Source organism: Taudactylus pleione, unplaced genomic scaffold (genome assembly GCF_031769625.1).
Source record: "Taudactylus pleione unplaced genomic scaffold, aTauple2 ptg000687l, whole genome shotgun sequence".
In the NCBI taxonomy this organism is placed as follows: Eukaryota; Metazoa; Chordata; class Amphibia; order Anura; family Myobatrachidae; genus Taudactylus; species Taudactylus pleione.
In genome coordinates, this window is record NW_028285089.1 from 2,580,325 (window position 1) to 2,599,327 (window position 19,003).

The 19,003-nt window shown below is 41.0% G+C and overlaps 1 protein-coding gene across 8 annotated transcripts in view; it reads left to right on the plus strand.

Moving 5' to 3' along the window:
* Positions 1 to 19,003, plus strand: part of NF1 (neurofibromin 1) — a 297,405-nt gene that overhangs the window by 258,805 nt on the left and 19,597 nt on the right. For 4 of the 8 annotated variants that reach the window (XM_088456127.1, XM_088456122.1, XM_088456125.1 and 1 more), the window contains 6 exons: positions 7,052 to 7,182; positions 7,886 to 7,986; positions 9,506 to 9,648; positions 12,926 to 12,972; positions 14,260 to 14,476; positions 15,472 to 15,525. In XM_088456127.1, the coding sequence (XP_088312253.1) occupies positions 7,052 to 7,182; positions 7,886 to 7,986; positions 9,506 to 9,648; positions 12,926 to 12,972; positions 14,260 to 14,476; positions 15,472 to 15,525 (693 nt within the window). The remainder of the gene's footprint in view (positions 1 to 7,051; positions 7,183 to 7,885; positions 7,987 to 9,505; positions 9,649 to 12,925; positions 12,973 to 14,259; positions 14,477 to 15,471; positions 15,526 to 19,003) is intronic. The other 4 variants (XM_088456124.1, XM_088456126.1, XM_088456128.1 and 1 more) reach the window with 1 other exon arrangement.

A 19,003-nucleotide genomic window follows, 5' to 3' on the forward strand; every position in this document is an offset into this window, starting at 1 on the left:
GTGAGTATGTAATTTTTACTTTCTACAGTGTGTGAGTACTGTATTGATTTTAATTCTTCTTTTATAGGAGGACTATAGGTACCAGCAGCCCATTAATGCCCCACATCCTGCTACTTGTGGTTCTCCAAGTATTGGCATGCGGGATATGCCTGCTGGGACCTATAGTCCCCCTGTAAAAGACAATATTACTTTATATACAGTATAATATTTACTACTATCAGCTACGCACCCACTGCCCAGGGGTACAGGGGATTGCCCTGGGCTTCAGCCCCGGTCTGGGGGTTACCTGGAGAGGGGTGAACCCCTTTATTGGAGGGATCCCCACCTCCCCAGGAATCCCTGGCTTGGACTGACTAGTATGGGGTGATTAATGCTTTAACTGGGAGATCCCGTGTTATGCTGCTGCTTGGGAACCAGAGCACTATTTCTGATATGTCTCCTCCCACATACCTTGTGTTTCAATAGATCTCCTCTATAGTTCTCCCATTGATTACTATTCTTAAAGAGCCTGCTCTATTTTAGGCAATTACTGATATCTTGTGATCTAGTTATATGAGCTGATACTCCTCATCCTGTGTTGAACCTAGTGCCACAAAATAAATGCTGTGTTGAATACCGAGCAGATGTGATCCATTGTAAATGGTTAGGATAATACAGTCCTTAGCATTTGCCTGTGAAGGTTACATATTTATTTATTTATTCTACAACTGGCAGCACCCCAGTGTTGCACAGTAGACAATTGAAAGTCAGTGAGTGTCTGGTTCCTGAGTAGCACCAGTATGAGTAGTCCGTAACGGCAGGTTACTGACTGTAAGAGGAGCCCCAAGACCTGACAGGGTGGCAGAGGTAGTCAGTGGCTTCTTCACCCAGGCTGGAATATTCATCTTCATATCTCACCGAAAGTGCAACAGCAATGTTTATATGAACTCTGCCCTGAGCTCACTAGGATACTCCCTGGTGTCTCCACACTGCAGTTCCTGTACTCGGAACCTAAGCAGAAGGGCTAACTGCTGCTGGACTTTCAGAAGGCCTCTGCCCCGGCCTTTTCACTTGGCCACCATGGGCGGTGCTCTTCATGCACCGTTGTGTTCCTATTCCTACTAACTGGATCGGATACCAGACTGGATTCACTCTTCTCCCTACTGGACCATCAGGATAAGTTTATTAACTAGTTTTTATTTAACCTTACAATTTGAAAAATATATATTTAGCTTATTGCATAATGCGCTGATATTACAAATAAAATATTCCCACAGTGATAATGAAGGACACACCATCTAGCACACAGTCATTTGGCTGTTTTGGAAGTTTGTCATCTTCTGTTGGCTTAGAAATTCTTTAATACAAATATTTGGTTGTTTTTTAGATATAGCTTATATAGCCTAATACATCACATGATATGTACACAGTTGCATGTCCTCCTAAGAGCTATGCTGTAGAGCCTAGAGAATAGTGGCGCTGGTTAGATGCAGTGAAGAGAGATGTTGAACTGATTCAGTTAGGGTGCTTTGCACGAGTCTCTGATGCCTGTCACCTTGTCCTGGCTGACTTCATATTACCAGCAGCAGAAAAATTGCTTGCACACATGCAGAATGGATCTTGGGGATGATGTGTGTATGGTTATAAAGTTTTTGTTGCATTCTTAAAATTGAGTGTTGAAAATTTGTCAATCCGGCAGTTTTTAAAGATTTGTAGTTGTGATGCTGCTTAGTCAGATTCCGTTCTTTTTCCATGTTTTTACAGTGATCATAGCCCTGTATTTTTATGAAAAATAGAAATAGGCATGCACAAAAATGTGCCTGTACAACAGCTGGTTGTTTGTTACTTTGCTTCACTAAAATTATCATTACTCTGCTCCCTTTTTCAGTGTTCACTCTTGGGTGAACAGTGGGCAGGGCGCCATCCGGGACAAGGGGCACTGTTCTCTGTGCACCAAAGGAGAGTGCGCTTCCGAAAAGGAGATGTGGGCACTCTGATAGGGGTGGGGCTTCGTGCCACTTTTTTGTCACTCTAGGAAGCATGCCCAATGCTTACGGAGGTGCTGGTCTGCCCCCAAGCTCTCCCGTCACTGTGAATAGATGCGGCATCTATTCACCAGCCGCCAGCGCTAAACTAACTTATCCTGCCTGCACGACACCTCGGGCCGCGTGTTCTGATGGTTGAGAGCAGGCTGTTTCAGCGGGGTGCCGCCATAAGGGCAGGCTGCATGTTGTCATTTTAAAATCTGACGGTTGCGTCGCCCCACTTAAACAGACTATTTTGTCACAGATGAATGGTTCATACACCTAACCCTTCCTAGACCAATGCTGCATAGAATAGTGAAAACCCCATCAAAATCCATCCAGTGGTTCAAGAGATTAGCCCAAACATACAGGCAGACCCCTAAACCGGGGACTTTATTATTTATATATTTATATATACAGTCAGGTGCATAAATATTGGGACATTGACAGAATTTTCATATTTTGGCCTCTATTCACCACCACAATGGCTTTGAAATGAAACAAACAAGATGTGCTTTAACTGCAGACTTTCAGATTTAATTTGAGGGTAATTACATCCAAATCAGGTGAACAGTGTAATAATTACAACGGTTTCTATGTGTGCCACCCACTTTTTAAGGGACCAAAAGTAATGGGACTATCAACTCAAAAGCTATTTCATGGACAGATGTGGGCTATTCCCTCGTTATTTCATTATCAATTAAGCAGGTAAAAGGTCTGGAGTTGATTCTAGCTGTGACATTTGCATTTGGAATCAGTTGCTGTTGACTATCAATATGAGATCCAAAGAGCTGTCACTATCAGTGAAGCAAGCCATCATTAGGCTGAAAAATCAAAACAAACCCATCAGAGAGATAGCAAAAACATTAGGTGTGGCCAAATCAACTGTTTGGAACATTCTTAAAAAGAAAGAACGCACCGGAGAGCTCAGCAACACCAAAAGACCCGGAAGACCACGGAAAACAACTGTGGTGGATGACAGAAGAATTATTTCCCTGGTGAAGAAAAACTCCTTCACAACAGTTGGCCAAATCAAGAACACTCTCCAGGAGATAGGTGTATATGTGTCAAAGTCAACAATCAAGAGAAGACTTCACAAGAGTGAATATAGAGGGTTCACCACAAGATGTAAACCATTGGTGAGCCACAAAAACAGGAAGACCAGATTAGAGTTTGCCAAACGACATCTAAAAAAGCCATTACAGTTCTGGAACAACATCCTATGGACAGATGAAACAAAGATCAACTTGTACCAGAGTGATGGGAAGAGGAGTATGGAGACGGAAAGGAACAGCTCATGATCCAAAACATACCACCTCATCAGTGGAGCATGGTGGTGGTAGTGTCATGGCGTGGGCATGTATGGCTGCCAATGGAACTGGTTCCCTTGTATTTATTGATGATGTGACTGCTGACAAAAGCAGCAGAATGAATTCTGAAGTGTTTCGGGCAATATTATATGTTCATATTAAGTCAAATGTTTCAGAACTCATTGGACGGCGCTTCACAGTGCAGATGGACAATGACCCGAAGCATACTGCAAAAGCAACCAAAGAGTTTTTTAAGGGTAAAAAGTGGAATGTTATGCAATGGCCAAGTCAATCCCCTGACCTGAATCCGATTGAGCATGTATTTCACTTGATGAAGACAAAACTGAAGGGAAAATGCCCCAAGAACAAGCAGGAACTGAAGACATTTGCAGTAGAGGCCTGGCAGAGCATCACCAGGGATGAAACCCAGCGTCTGGTGATGTCTATGCGTTCCAGACTTCAGGCTGTAATTGCCTGCAAAGGATTTGCAACAAAGTATTAAAAAGTGAAAGTTAGATTTAGGATTGTTTAGTTTGTCCCATTACTTTTGGCCCCTTAAAAAGTGGAAGGCACATATAGAAACCGTTGTAATTCCTACACCGTTCACCTGATTTGGATGTAATTACCCTCAAATTAAATCCAAAAGTCTGCAGTTAAAGCACATCTTGTTTGTTTCATTTCAAAGCCATTGTGGTGGTGAATAGAGGCCAAAATATGAAAATTCTGTCAATGTCCCAATATTTATGCACCTGACTGGATATAAAAAAAAAAATATTTAAATTGTACTACACATTTTTGTTTTGTTCTTTTTATTTGTGAAGGCTGGCACATTTGCACTTGCTTATTATGTCTAAGAATAAGGGTAAACAGGAAACTGAGGCCCCAGTGCTGGCTTCATTAAAAAGTTGTTTTGTAGGCTTGTCCCTTCAGGACTTTATACAGGATGGTTTGTTATAAAGACCACCTCACCAGTCCAGTTTATCAGCCCCTGTACAGGAGTCATCTTGGGTGCCTCTTATTTGGGAGAAGCTGCAATAGATGCTGGACTCCTGGCTTCTAAATCATTGGCAGCTTCGGTTGTCGCTCGTAGAGCCCTTTGGTCCTGGAATCCTTACTTTTTTATGAAAACATACTTTTTGTAGCAGAATTGGATAAGATAGTGGCTACTCTGGCAGGCTTAAATCTCAGGTCTTCCTTCAACAGCTACATCAAAGTCTAGGCTATCTTCTTTTCAGTCCTTTCGCCCTCAGGGAAGAGGAAAAGGCACTCTGCCTCCAGACCGTCTAGTTCTCGCAGGACCACTAAGCAGCAAACTAAGAGGTCCTGGCCGGTCAGACGTCTAGCTTCTAAGCTGGAAGACAAACCCTGTGCCTGATGGGAAGGGCCTGCTCCTGGGGGAACCCTGGGTGGGAGGCTGACTTCTTCAATTTGTGGATTACTGGCATCAAACAACAGATGCCTGGGTTCGAGACCATTGCCTGCCTACAGACACACGGCTGGATCATCAATTGGAAGAACTCATTCTCTAATACAGTTTATGGTACATCTGGGGGCACTTCTGGATTCTCAGTCACAAAGGTTATTACTGCCAGAGGACAAGATTTTGGACCTAATATTGCGAGTACGCAAGCGAAGGGTATCCATTCTATCAGCGATACAGGTCCTGGGATCAATGGTATCCACCTTCAACATGGTGGAATATGCTCCGTTCCATTCCAGGCCTCTGCAACAATTGATTATCTCCCGGTGGAAGGGGCAGTATCATCTAATACGGTCCCAAAGCATCCTTCTCACTCTCGGAGGTTCGTCTCTCTCTCTCGGCAATATTCATCCCGGGAGTCCTTAACTGGGAAGCGGACTTTCTAAGTCTTCAGGACATACATGCCGGAGAGTGGGCGCTCCATCCGGGGATTTTTCAACATCTGGTAAACAAATGGGGCCTACCAGACGTGGACCTCATGGCCAGGACCAGAGACCCCTCAGCAGCCTTCGTAGACGCGCTGGAAGTGAAATGGGACTTCAAGCTGGTATATTTCTTTCCTCAGATCTTCCTCCTCCCGAGGGTTCTTCGAAAGTTCAAGCAAGAAGGCGGCACGGTGATACTAATAGCCCCAACCTGACCCAGGCGGCATTGGTTCACCGACCTACGGAGTCTCTCTATAGACACTCTTTGCTACTTCCTCTAAGGCAGGATCTGTTAGCACAGGGCCCTTGCCTGCACCCGGACCTACCTCTTCTGTCTTTGACTGCGTGGCTCTCGAGTCATCCCTCTAAAGAGCCAAAGGTTTCTCTCGCTCTGTGTTCCAGGTGATGCTCAGGTTGTGTAAGTTTGCTTCAGCCTGCATCTATTACAGAGTTTGGCACTCTTACTTCCAATGGTGCTCCCCCAGAGGCTATGACCCTACAGTTTTTAGGGTCTCCCAGGTGCTTGCCTTCTCCAGGCTGGGTTAGACATCGGCCTCCACCTGGCCTCAGGTTTCTGCTCATTCTGTCTGGTTCCAGCAAAGGATTGCTCCCCTGCCTGATAATAGAACATTCTTGCACTGTGTTCTCTGCATTCAACCTCCTTTTGTCCCTCCGGTGGCTCCGTGGGATTTGCCCTTGGTTCTCCAGGCTCTACAGGCTCCTCCGTTTGAACTTCTTGACTCGGTAGACTTCAAGTGGCTGACATCAAAGACGCTCTTTCTCCTCGCTATCTCCTCTGCCTGAAGGGTATCTGATTATCAGCGCTCTCCTGTTGCTCCCCATTTTTGATCTTTCACACGGACAGAGCTGTCCTCCGTACCTGGGCTGGGTACCTCCCTAAAGTGGTATCCCAGTTCCATTTGAATGAAGAGATTGTGGTTCCGGCCTTACAGTCCTTGGATCTTTCTACAGGTGAAGCTTCCTTGGATGTGGTTCGTGCTCTTTTGATCCACGTGGATCATACTAATTCCTTTAGGAAATAAGATTCTCTCTTTATTTTGTATGGCTTTCACAAGCGAGACTGGCCAGCTAACAAAAAGACTCTGGCTTGATGGCTCCACATGACAATCTCTCAGGCCTACACGTAAGCTAATCTTCCTGTTCCAAACAGGGCTACAGCACATTCTACTCGGTCTGTGGGAACCTCGTGGGCGGTTTGACATGGCGCTTCTGCTGAACAATTGTGCAAGGTGGCCACGTGGTCTTCCGTCCACACCTTTCTCGGGTTCTAAGCCTTTGATACCATTGCCTCTCAGGATGCTTCCTTTGGGCATCGGATTCTCCTTTCTGCTCAGGAGTGTCCCCACCCTTAGGGGAAACTGCTTTGGGACATCCCCATGGTATCCCTATGGACCCTGAAGAAGAAATTGAGTTATGGTAGACTTACCTTTTGTTAACTCTATTTCTTCGAAGTCCATAGGATCCACAGGGTGCCCACCCTGATGCACCTGGCTTCAATGGGTATTTTTTCTCTTGATCACTAATTCCTTCATCTTCTGGGAGAGTGTTTCCTGAGTATAAAGTTCTTCCTTCTCCTATTTCCTGCTCCTGCCTCAAAATGTGTCAATATGTTAAGTACACCCCCTACCGCATTCTCATAATGACGACGCTTCAATATGTTCAGAAATGAATGCATTTGCAGATTGTACTCTTGATTTTTTTCTTGGAAAACGGATTAAATTAGAGGTGTAAAATATGGTCCAGTACTTTCCATATGAACGCTTACATTTACAGAAGTGAAAACATAATATTTCCTCTTCCTCCCCATTTTAGATACACCACGCATATCATCCCCTCAACAACATCCACACTTGCGTAAAGTATCTGTTTCTGAGTCAAATGTGCTCTTGGATGAGGAGGTCCTAACTGATCCGAAAACCCAAGCTCTGCTGCTGACTGTCCTTGTAAGAAACATGGTGTCCATTATCTTTGTATTTTTGAGCTGTCTTTTGTTGTCTTTAACAGTTTTTTTCTTTTTCTTTTTTTTTTTTTATTTTACTTCTTTGGTAGGGGGAGGAAATGCTATAGTTAAATATGTGTAATGTTTTAGTTAGTGTTACAGTGTAGATGACGGCTCTCATATTTAAGATGATGCTTATTAAGAGTTGGGATTTAATTATATTATGCAGTAGTGACTTAAGCTAAGTACACACCTGAAAGATTGTACTTAAAATCTGACGGTACCATTTTATGCACGATGATGAAACGATCTTCATCACATCTGATCTCCAGTGTACACACTATGGAATTATTATTGTGATCTGAACTATTATGTCCTAAATATCGTCAGAGGTGACGTTTCAAACTAACTACCTTGCAGAAATGTTGGACAGATCATGTACACACTACAAAATGTGCATAGTCTCAGTTCTTTGATTTAGATAAATGTAGCAGGGGAGAAAATCATATGAACGGATTGGACTGGTTTTTAAAAAATAATTGGCCCTGGGTTCCATGTACACACAAGGCAGTAATCAGGACTGAATGGCCAAAAATTGTCTGCTCGGTCCAATTATTGCACAGTGTGTACCTAGTTTTATTTCTCCAGTGATTAAAAATGTTGTAATTTGTATCATGTTAAATTTTAGTTTGTTATTGTTTCTGCAGGCTACACTTGTAAAATACACTACAGATGAGTTTGATCAACGTATCCTTTACGAGTATTTGGCTGAAGCCAGCGTGGTCTTCCCTAAAGTGTTTCCTGTGGTGTAAGTACCTTTTTAGATGTTTTTTTTTTATACCTGGTATAAAACTGATGATTTAAAGCAGACATTCTCAACTCTAGTCCTCAAGTACCACTGACAGGTCACGTTTTCTGGATTTCTTTAATCATGCAGGAGTGAGTTAATCTATTTTTCTGGGTCCGTAATTATCCCACCTGCTTCCGCAGACAGAAATCCTCAAAACATGACCTGTTGGAAAAACTGAGATTTGAGGTTGAAACATATGCCGGTGACTTCCAAAGTGAAAACTACAGTTCACACCAAAAACAAATGTCAGACCTTTGATCTATGAGAAATTGATGTGCATGACTACACCTAGTTTACCAGTTATGCCCTGAATATGTCTTGGCACGTTCATATGGCCAGATGAACAAAGGCAACTTTGTTAGTCTTCCATTCTCTAGTTTAATGTAATTTAATTTGGTAACTGGGAATAGTTTCCTAACATGCTTTAGTTCTAATTGAAGTTACTAGTACATAGTGCTATAAAAAAATAAAGCCCACAGGCACCTTAATCTAACACTACATTTGAACTGGGAGTTATCTAAAAAGTTGTCCAGAATTGGTGAAGAAAATCCATTTAATCATTATTATATTTCAGTAAACTGGCAAACTTTTCCCTAAACCTAGCCATGTCAGGGCAATATGATCAAAGATCAAGCTGCATTACCTAACCTGTTTGCTGAATGTCTGGTCAGCTTTTCAACAGGGTTCTCTTTTAAGATTATTCTTCACTGGTCTGACGGTATGCAGTCACGATGTGGAGTTCGGCATGTTGACATTCAAAATGTCGACTACAGAGGGTTGACATTAATGTTAACATTGGCTGAATGACGACGTCATAGTATCACCATTTCCAGGAGGGTTAGGGACATAATTATAAGAAAACCACCATATTGGCATAACATCTATATCACTGTTGGCTAACCTTGACACTCCAGCTGTTGTGGAACTATATATCCCAGCATGCCCTGCCACAGTTTTAGCATGCCCTAATAGCAAAACTGTAGCAGTGCATGTTGGCTTATGTAGTTCCATAACAGCTGGAGTGTCAAGGTTAGCCAACACTGATCTATATCAACATGCTGAATGTCAACATAGTCACTGTTGACATCATGAACATGTCAACATTGTAATGACATCATGATCAATATCCAACATATATACCAGGGATATTCAAAATGTGCCCCCCCACCACCTGTTGTGCAGCTACACATCCCGGTGAGTATTTCCAAAGGTTTAGCATATCCTAATGGCAAAACTAAGGCAAGGCATGCTTGGATGTGTAGTTCCACAACAGCTGGAGGGCCGCATGTTGAATACCTCTGATATATGCCGAACCCGGTCTGACATATTTGAATAATGTTGAATATGTTGAATAATGTTTTGTAGGGAAGATGTTTGTCTGAAATTCATTGTAACGTTGCATTGTGTTGAATACATTTAATACTTAAATTAATTGTAACTTTTTAAGATTTGTAATGATACATTTGTTCTTGTTTAGACACAATTTATTGGACTCTAAGATCAACACCCTTTTATCATTATGTCAAGATCCAAATTTATTGAATCCGATACATGGGATAGTGCAAAGTGTGGTATACCATGAAGAGTCTCCTCCACAGTACCAGCCATCTTACCTACAGAGTAAGTTACTTCATGGATTGTGAGCTGCTGTACTGATACCAATCCTGGTCCATGTGCTTAAGAGTATGTGCCCCTTATACATTCAGTACATAACACCCCAATTCCTGTTTTTTTTTTTTTCTTAAACCTTTTTAATTGGTTTATAAATTCTTCTGGCATATTACTGCAATACCTGTTTTAAGCGACTTTCGGCTTGTGTGAGACTTCTTTCATTTACTTGTCATAAATACACAGGATTATTCAACAAAATAGTAATTACAGCGGAGAGTCCACTTCACATCGCTCCTTAAGCTCCAAAACATATGCTTTCAACTATTTTAAGTGTTTGAGGGTCCTTAAAATCCTATGAGAGTTGGTGATTAGTCCTAAAAAAAAAAAAAATAACCAAGAGGACCTGTATGTATACCCTTATTGATAAAACACTGTGTAGCCTCAACTTTTCTTGCAGCTACAAAAGCATTGACACTATGTAATGTCCAATTTACTTCTATACAAGTGCTTATTAAGTACATAATACTCTATGCTAATAAACATGCTTCTAACACGCTGTTGATAGGAACATTTCTAACTACAGTTTTAGTCATAATACTCGTGATGTCAAGCTGAAAAATAGGTGAAATCTGTAATACCAAGCAGTGGTACATGCAATTAGCGCTCATGTTTTCTCTACATGTAGAGTAGATGAAAATGATAGATGCGAAAGAGTCCATAACTGTTTTACTGACAGAGGGCTGCATTCATTTTACAGCTTGAGTGGCGGTCTTAGCTATTCCTGCTAATGTGTCTGTTACACTACATACAACTTTTTAATGAAGTCTTACTGCTATTTGTGTTTTTCACATAACCCACACAACCCTAGCAATATTGCCTAATTATTTAGCATATTCCAGCAGTTTTAGTAAATCTATATTTCTTTATTGTCCAAGTGGGGGGACATAGGCTTTACACTGGATATAGGTGGTGAGCTGGGCACCAAACAGTTGACATTCTTTTCCCAGCAGCCCAGGCTCCCTCTCACCAATACCCCGCCCCCCAGCCTAGAGGTCCAGTTTTTCGTTTGGTGCCCAAGGAGTGGGAATGGTTTTCAGAGGCTGCTATTAAGCAGACAAATTTTACTTTATTTTCTTAAAAAAATTTTTTCAATTGAGCAGCCAGTGAATCAGCGTCTCATGAGACACCCTCACTGCTGCTCCAAAGATCCCTAGCATCAGCAGCCTGAGCACTGACAACTGGAGCAGTGATCCCAGCCGGCACACTGGTGGATCATCAACTGGCGGAAATCCACCTTAATTCCGTCTCAGGTGATGCTACATTTAGGATTCTTTCTAGACTCCAGGTTCCATAGAGTATTCCTTCAATGGACAAGCTTCTTGAGTTGCCATCAAGCATCAGCCAACTCTGCATACAGGTCTTATGTTCTCTGGTCTTAACCTTCAAGATGGTAGATTATGCACAGTTTCTCTCCTGTCGTTTACAAATGGAGGTTCTGGCCCGATGGAACCGCTCCACTTTGCATATCAAGTCTGTGCTAATCACTCTCCATCAGGAGGTCTGTCACTCCCTCTTGTGGTGGCTCTACTGGTCCCACCAGGACAAGAGCCACTCCTTTTGGATTTAGGACTGGGTTCTGCTCACTACCGACGCAAATCTATGTGGGTGAGGGGTGGTAACTTTTCATCAGATGTTTCGGGGTCTTAGGACAGCTCAGGAGAGCCAACTACCTATCAATATTCTGGAGCTTAGAGCGGTTTACAGAGCTCTTTGCCTAGCACAGCCCCTTTTGCAGCATCGGCTGGTCAAGTTTCAGTCGGACAATGTGACAACCGTCGATTACATAAATCAGGGGCGGAATCTGCAATCGCGGAGCCATGGGGTGTGTCGCATTCTTCAGTGGGCAAAGCGTCATCTTCTGGCTCTGACAATGGGTTACATCCGCAGAATCCAAAATCTGAAGGCAAACTTTCTAACTTGCTAGGATGTTCATTCGGGCAAGTGGGCCCTGCACCCAGACATCTATCAGCTCCTGGTTCTCCGCTGGGGCCTAGCAGACATCGACATGATGGCATCTTGACACAACCACAAGCTGCCGTGATACTGCTTGCACACCGGGGATCAAGGAGATCTTCTGGTGGACGCCCTAGCGGTTCGGTGGACCTTCACACTCCTGTACCTCAAATTTCAATGATTCTGCAGGTTCTCCGCAAACTGAAGTTGGAAGGCAGTGCCATGATCATCGTGTCCCCGGATTGGCCACACAGGGCTTGGTACGCTGATCACCTAGTTATCTCCATCGACGCTCTGCTGCATCTTCCTCTCAGGCCGGTTCTGCTGTCTCAGGGTCTGTGCCTCCATCCGGACCTGGGCCATCTCGCTTTGACAGGGTGGCGCTTAAGACATCCATCCTGAGAGCTAAGAGTTTTTGTATTTCATGCCATGCTTTACGCCAGGAAGCCTTTCTCGACCAGGACTTATCACAGAGTTTGGAGAACATACTTTGATTGGTGTTTGGCTCAAGGTTTTAACCCAGATACTTTCGTCTGCACTTTGCACTTCTGTTTCCTTCTTGCACTGTTATGTTTCCCTTTTCACCTCCACTGTGTGTATATGCACTGAGCGTGTGCTGGTCTTCCTTCCCCTTCCTCCATGCTTTGGGCTTGTTAACTTAACTTGACTTCTAGGCTGGGGTATAGGGGAGAGGGAGCCTTGGCTGCTGGGAAAAGAAAGTCAATTATTTGGTGCCCAGCTCCAGCACACCACCTACACTATACAGTGTAAAGCCTGTGTCCCTCATGGGCTCTATAGAAAGAATTTAACAGGTAAGAACATAAAACTCCTTATGTACTTAATTGGACATTTGGTTTCCTTAGGGACTTGAATGTAAAAAGAGAGATATGGATAGAGAGCGATATATAGATATTGTTTATAATACAGCAAAAGCATGTTTTTATTTTAAATGTATAATTACCTATACTCAATGCAATGTAGCAATGGGATATAAATCCCTGGCAAGCTGCAGTTTATTTGAGCCTTTACCCCTATTTTACTTAAGCTCTCGTATCATATTTTATTATAAGGTGACCTACTATATTCTTTGCGTTCTCTTTCAATAATATATTTTGACAGACACCTGATTAGCTATCTTCTGTAATATTCAACTTTAATCTTTACCATTACTGTTCAGACTTGCAGGCTTCATAAAGTACTTCTAACAGAGGCTCAAACGTTTTTAATAACTTGATTATGTTGCATGATGATTATTTTATTATTACCATTGTAGGTTTTGGATTTAATGGTTTGTGGCGGTTTGCTGGACCTTTCTCTAAGGTATGAATCAGTCTCTCCATAAATGCAAGTAATATGTTTTGCACTTTACTAAAATCTAGTGTTTCATTCATGAATATCAATACAAATGCTTCATACATTTGAACAGGTTTGAAATTGAATCCTATTTGGCCGATAAAGGGCTTATAGACTTATTTGGAGTAAGTTTCTGATTTTGAGGCTGTTTTGATTTGTGTTAGCTTGCTGCTTTTTCAGTTCTAAATCACAGCTCACGGTTAAAACTGAAGACATTATGTTAAACTGTAAAATGCTGCCTATTCATGCTTAAAAGATTACAATGTATATATACTTTATTTCTTTACATTCCAACAGAGAACATTGCTGTGTTAAGCTCCCCATTTACTTTGGAAAACCTTAAAAATATTATAAAGTGTAGCCATCTAAGCTTGTATAAGTTCTTCTTGCTTAAATTTAGCTCATAATACTAGTCAGGCATAGGCTGAGGGAGGTATATCGACGCCTATCTTAAATCCCTTGTTGGGCTTCCAGCGTCGGGATTGAGACTGGCGGCCGTGATCTCATAACTACATCCCGCTGTGGGGTCAGACCCGCTCCTGCTATGCTGGATCTTTACTTCTGCTCTACATACTCCCCTCACAAAGGAAACCATTTTTTGTCGCGAGAGACCCTCAAATCAGAGACTCCATGCGTGGCCTGTATTCCCAGTGATGTCTGGAACTCTTTTGAGAGAACCCTGCCACAGTCTGTCCTGCTTACAGCTGAATAACAAAGCATGTCTACAGACTAGTTCTGATGGCGGTGGCACTCTAGAAACTTGTCTTGTACAATAATGTTGATTTCCTGGCACTCACAGAAAAAAAAAATGTTTTATCTTCATGTTTGAGAATTTATTTGATTATATGAACGTTAGAGCTGATTTAATAAACTGTTTCAAAAACCACTTTAATAGAAATTTGGGCATCTCTAATGAATAACTTTCATAAAGTGTAGCAGAATAGAGAATACAAGCTAAACCCTGTTCTGCAGTTATATATGTGAAAAGACATGCACAAGTATTTACATTTAATAGCATCATATTCTAAATTTACTGATTCTACTGATAATGATTATATACTTGAGAGCAAGACCTTCCAGTAGTAAACAGTCCAGTCACTTAGCCCAACCACAGAGCAGAATAATTGGCTGTCTGTCACCTGTAGTTTTGAATTCAGATCTAAAGATTGTACTCAAAAGTATGATAGGTGGCAGTGGTTGAGATACACATGATGATTTCTTACTGCCCTAGTAATGCTTTTCTTGTTTCTTCAGCAAACACAAATCCCTGACTACGCAGAGCTCATTGTAAAGTTTCTTGATGCCTTGATTGACAAATACTTGCCTGTAATTGATGAAGAAGCCAGCGAGGAGTCTCTGCTAACACCCACATCACCTTACCCTCCAGCTGTGCAGAGCCAGCTCAGTATTACTGCTAACCTTAACCTATCCAATTCCATGACCTCCCTTGCCACTTCCCAGCATTCCCCAGGTTAGTGTTCTGTTCTTGTTTCTGTGTTCAGTCCACTTTGGTTGTGTGTATACATTTAATGGTCTAAGTATGACGTCAGCAGAACGCCTTTACACAAAATAATAGCTTCTCAAGAGACACAGTTTTATGGTAAACATGGGTTGTGTTCACCAAAAAGTAGTGCACTTTTTCCTCTAAAATGTAATTGTAAAGGAGCCATTTTATATATTATTTAATCAAACCTCATACTAAGCTTTATGCTATTGGTCTGATGTCCAGCCATGTCTAACTGCCAGACAGGTGATGTCTATAGTTCTGCAGGATTCTAAATGAATGTGTGATGTGGATTTTTCTCACCCCCTAGTTCTTGACCAGCAAAAATTTTAAACCTAGCAGCACTAACAGTATTCTCATTGTTACAGATTTTATTGTATGTCATGATAAATCTAGTCTATGGTGAATGGAATTTGTGTTCAGAATTAATAATATGGTGCTTGATGGAATCAGAATAAAAAAAATGTAATAGATGAAATGCAAGAAATCTTACCTGGTGGCAGCAATAATAAAATGCAGCTGCAGTAATTAATGTCTTAGGTATTAAATCACAATGATATTTATATATGTCCTAAGACAACCCTTGAGATGTTCATCGTTTAGTTATATTCTTAACAGATCATATAGACCGCAGGTTCTCAAACTCGGTCCTCAGGACCCCAAATGGTGCATGTTTTCCAGGTCTCGTCATAGAATCACAAGAGAAATAATTAGCTCCACCTGTGGAACCTTTAAAATGTGTCAGTGAGTAATGAATACACCTGTGCAGCTGCTGGGTGACCTGGAAAACGTGACCTGTGTGGGGTCCTGAGGACCGACTTTGAGAACCACTGATATAGACTATAGATATGGTAATTATATTCATGTTGTGTGTCATTCATTTCTTCATTATTTATACACCATTATTCATGTTCTTTCTTTGTGTTTTTATCCCCCTCCCTTTACATTCTGTGTCTGTGAAGCTTCTCTGCCTTGCTCTAAATCTGCAGTTTTCATGCAGCCACTCCCTCATCCAGGTACTTCCTTTCCACCTCTATGCACGAGATCACTGACATGTGCTATAGCTTTGGCGCTTGGCATGAGCAATTATATACTAACCTCATAACACCCGGTGCAGTGCAGAATGATGGCTTTTGCGGGAGAGATGCAGATAACTGGACTTGTAATATAATATGGAGATCAATTTTAAAACACCAGTTCTTCTGTTTCTTCTAACTGTGTAATCATAAAATATGCACTGTCCCCGTTCTATAACATTATTGTAGATGTGTGGTTCTAGATCATAGCTAAAGTGTTGCTGCCCAAACTTTACTTTTTTTTTTATTTTTACAATCAACAATACACAAAATCTCTAGTTCACCTGTCCTGTTTATTGTGAGAATGACCCTTGTTTATCTCTATAGTTCGATAACATATTGGTTATCTGACATAGACGCAGGCAGTTTGTTGGACAATATACATCCATGAATTCTCTTACTTTGATAGGGATTGTTATGTGTGTAGCTTCAGCGAAGGGGCCATGTATTAGTTACTAGATGATCTCTGTGTGCCTCAAACAGACTTCTCTAGCACATTTGATCCAAAAAGTTTTGGGAAAAATAAAATGTTTTCTCTTTGATATCACAATATTTTCCATACTACAGATTGTGTACACTACCAGATAAAATGTCTGTCACACCGACAGACATTTTATCTGGCAGCCTGCCAGCCGCAGAAGTCGCCGGCATACACTGTGAGAGAAACCTCACAGTGTATAACCCGACATCCGCGCTCCGCCCCCGGTGGCGGAGACATTTCCCTGTTCCTTCCGTAGGAAGGAACACAGGAAATGTCTGTCTGTCGGCCGCGCTGGGCATGCACTGCCCCATGCGGCCGACAGTTTACCGGGTAAATATCGCATCGGACAGGCATGCTGGACAATCCAGCATGCCCAACCGAGCAATATTTAACCCTCGGTCGGCCCCCCACACGCTACAATTATCACGGCGATCCGCCGATATCGGGCGGATCATCCCGATAATTGTAGCGTGTATGGCCAGCATAAGATATATTGTTTTCAACCCAGCAGTGGGCTTGAGATTTGTAGCACAATTTAATTAATATGTATTTTACATAATGTGATAATATAAAAATCTATGCATACTTTATTCTAATATTTGCTTGTTATATTAGGCATTTATCTTAGTTTAGCTATTGTAACCGTGGCGTCTACTGCAGTAGTAGTTTAAATTTACTACAGAACAAGAGGTGAACCATTTATAAGCAAATTATTAATTATATATTGAACTTTAGTCTTTTAATCACTCAAGTTTTTTAATGTTTTTTACAAGCACTTTAAATGAAAAACTGGTGATTTAAATTCAGTAATATACTGTGTATTAGTAAACTAACTTTAATAATTTATTGCAAATTATTTCACTAATTTTGTGAATAATACTCTTAGTATTAGAAGTTCCTAAAGTAGTTGTACACCCCCGGATAACCACACATTCTATTTAGTGTCCTCCACACCTCAAATTATAGCATTGTGGATCCTCGATGCCATCTGTAGTGCCATCAACTAATTTCCTGTAAGCGAACATTATCAAAGCATAAGTAATGCGCCACTCCAGATGATGCTAACCACCCTCTGTACTGCAATATAATACCATTTCTCTGGCCTGTAGAGAGTACCAAGCTTGAAAACTCACCCTCCCCAAAATTTAATTGTTCTTTCAGGTGTCCAAAACATTCTCATTGAAGGTGGTCATGCATAGTTGCAGGATCTAAACATTACAAATTATACAATGAGGAAAGCTAGTGTTTTGCTTCTTTTTTCTTTTTTTTCATTAAAGTGCTTTATTTTTTTGGTTTCATTATTGAATTTATTTAATAAGAAATTTGAAAAAAATACTTGTCAAATTCGTCATTGAAAATGCATAATAATGATTATATTGTAATTGTTGGAAGGACATTAGCAGAACAAGTTATTCCTTGGAGCACCTTTAAGCTGCGGCACTGGAGGTCTTGAAAAAATAGCTAAATATTTATTCCTTAAGTCTTCAATGTTTCAGGGCTGAAGCACGGTTTAGTCAAGATAAAAAGAAAGCATATAATATAAAGTCTCACCTTTTAAGTAGTAACACCAGTAAGTGTTCAATGTAGTCCTGGGAGCCGCCCCTTGTCTGCATGTTGCAGGGTGCGTCCTCCTGTGATGACGTGCATGCACTCGGCGCTTTCAGGACACCATGGTGACAGGACGCCACCTGGGAGCACAGACCATCTAAGGCTGTGCAAAAAGTGACACATAAGTAACAATAGACATCATCTCAAGATAATGAGTTACATTAAAATCACAGTGAAACTGAGAGCAATATATACAGGTAATTATTTGGTACCAAGTAGTTAGGAAGGAATGGAGAAGAGATTACATCTAGTTACATAGCAAATTAAATAGCATATATATAATTTATCAATGATTGGTAAGGCAAAGAAATGCTCTATATGGGTAAAGAAAACATTTAAGTCTGAGAGATTCAAAAACATGAAATTGTCCATATAGACATTACTTGCAAATAATGTAAATAAAGGTTTTATAGAAAGGAGACCAGGATTTATATTGAAAAAATATTCAAACAATTAAATAGCTCTATAGGGAGTTCCAGCATATCTGATCATTCAAACCATTGGGAACAATGGTGTTTAGCTTCAAGATTCACTTGGCCTCAAGGCGTAATAGCTGGCCTGCTCTGACCCCCTCTCATAATGACAAAGGGTATGATCAATAATCTTATGTTGAAATACTGCTATGCTATGGCCTTTTTCAGCTTAATGCCTTCAACCGGCTGGTCCGACAATTTACCTGCCACAGCTGCCCTCATGGTAGAGTGATGCAGAGCCATCCTGTCCCGCACAGATGGTTTTGCCCACATAATAGTGGCTGCAAGGGCATATAATCTATACTATGAATGTTTAAGCACAAGTCAAAACGTGGTGCAATTTAATTTGTAGCTGCCCGTTGGTATTCTTAAAAAGATAGTTCCAGTTTCTTGTGCTTTGTTAAATCCTGTGATATCCATGAGTACGATTATATCTTTAATGCTTTTGCCTTTGAGAAAGCAAGTCATTGGCCTTTGATTTTTAAAACATGGTAGTGTAAATATAAAAATAAATTACAAAGACATTAGAGTATAACATGTTCTATAGCTTTACATTAAAAAAAAATGTCCAGCAATGGAATAGTAAGCTTCTAGGAAGTGTTAAGGAACTGAATGAGTGACAAATTTGTTTTTAATAGCGCTCACGTATTCCTGTATCAGAAGCTTAAAGGATCTTTTAGTTTTCCTACATAGATAAAGTTACAGGTACATTTTAGTATATAAATTATGTAGTGTTGCAGTTTATATAATTCTTAATTTCATAATTCTATTCTTACTACTCTTAAATTGATCATTTGGCTTCTTAATGTGTTTACATATATTGCACTTCTCACACACAAAACAACCTTTAACACAA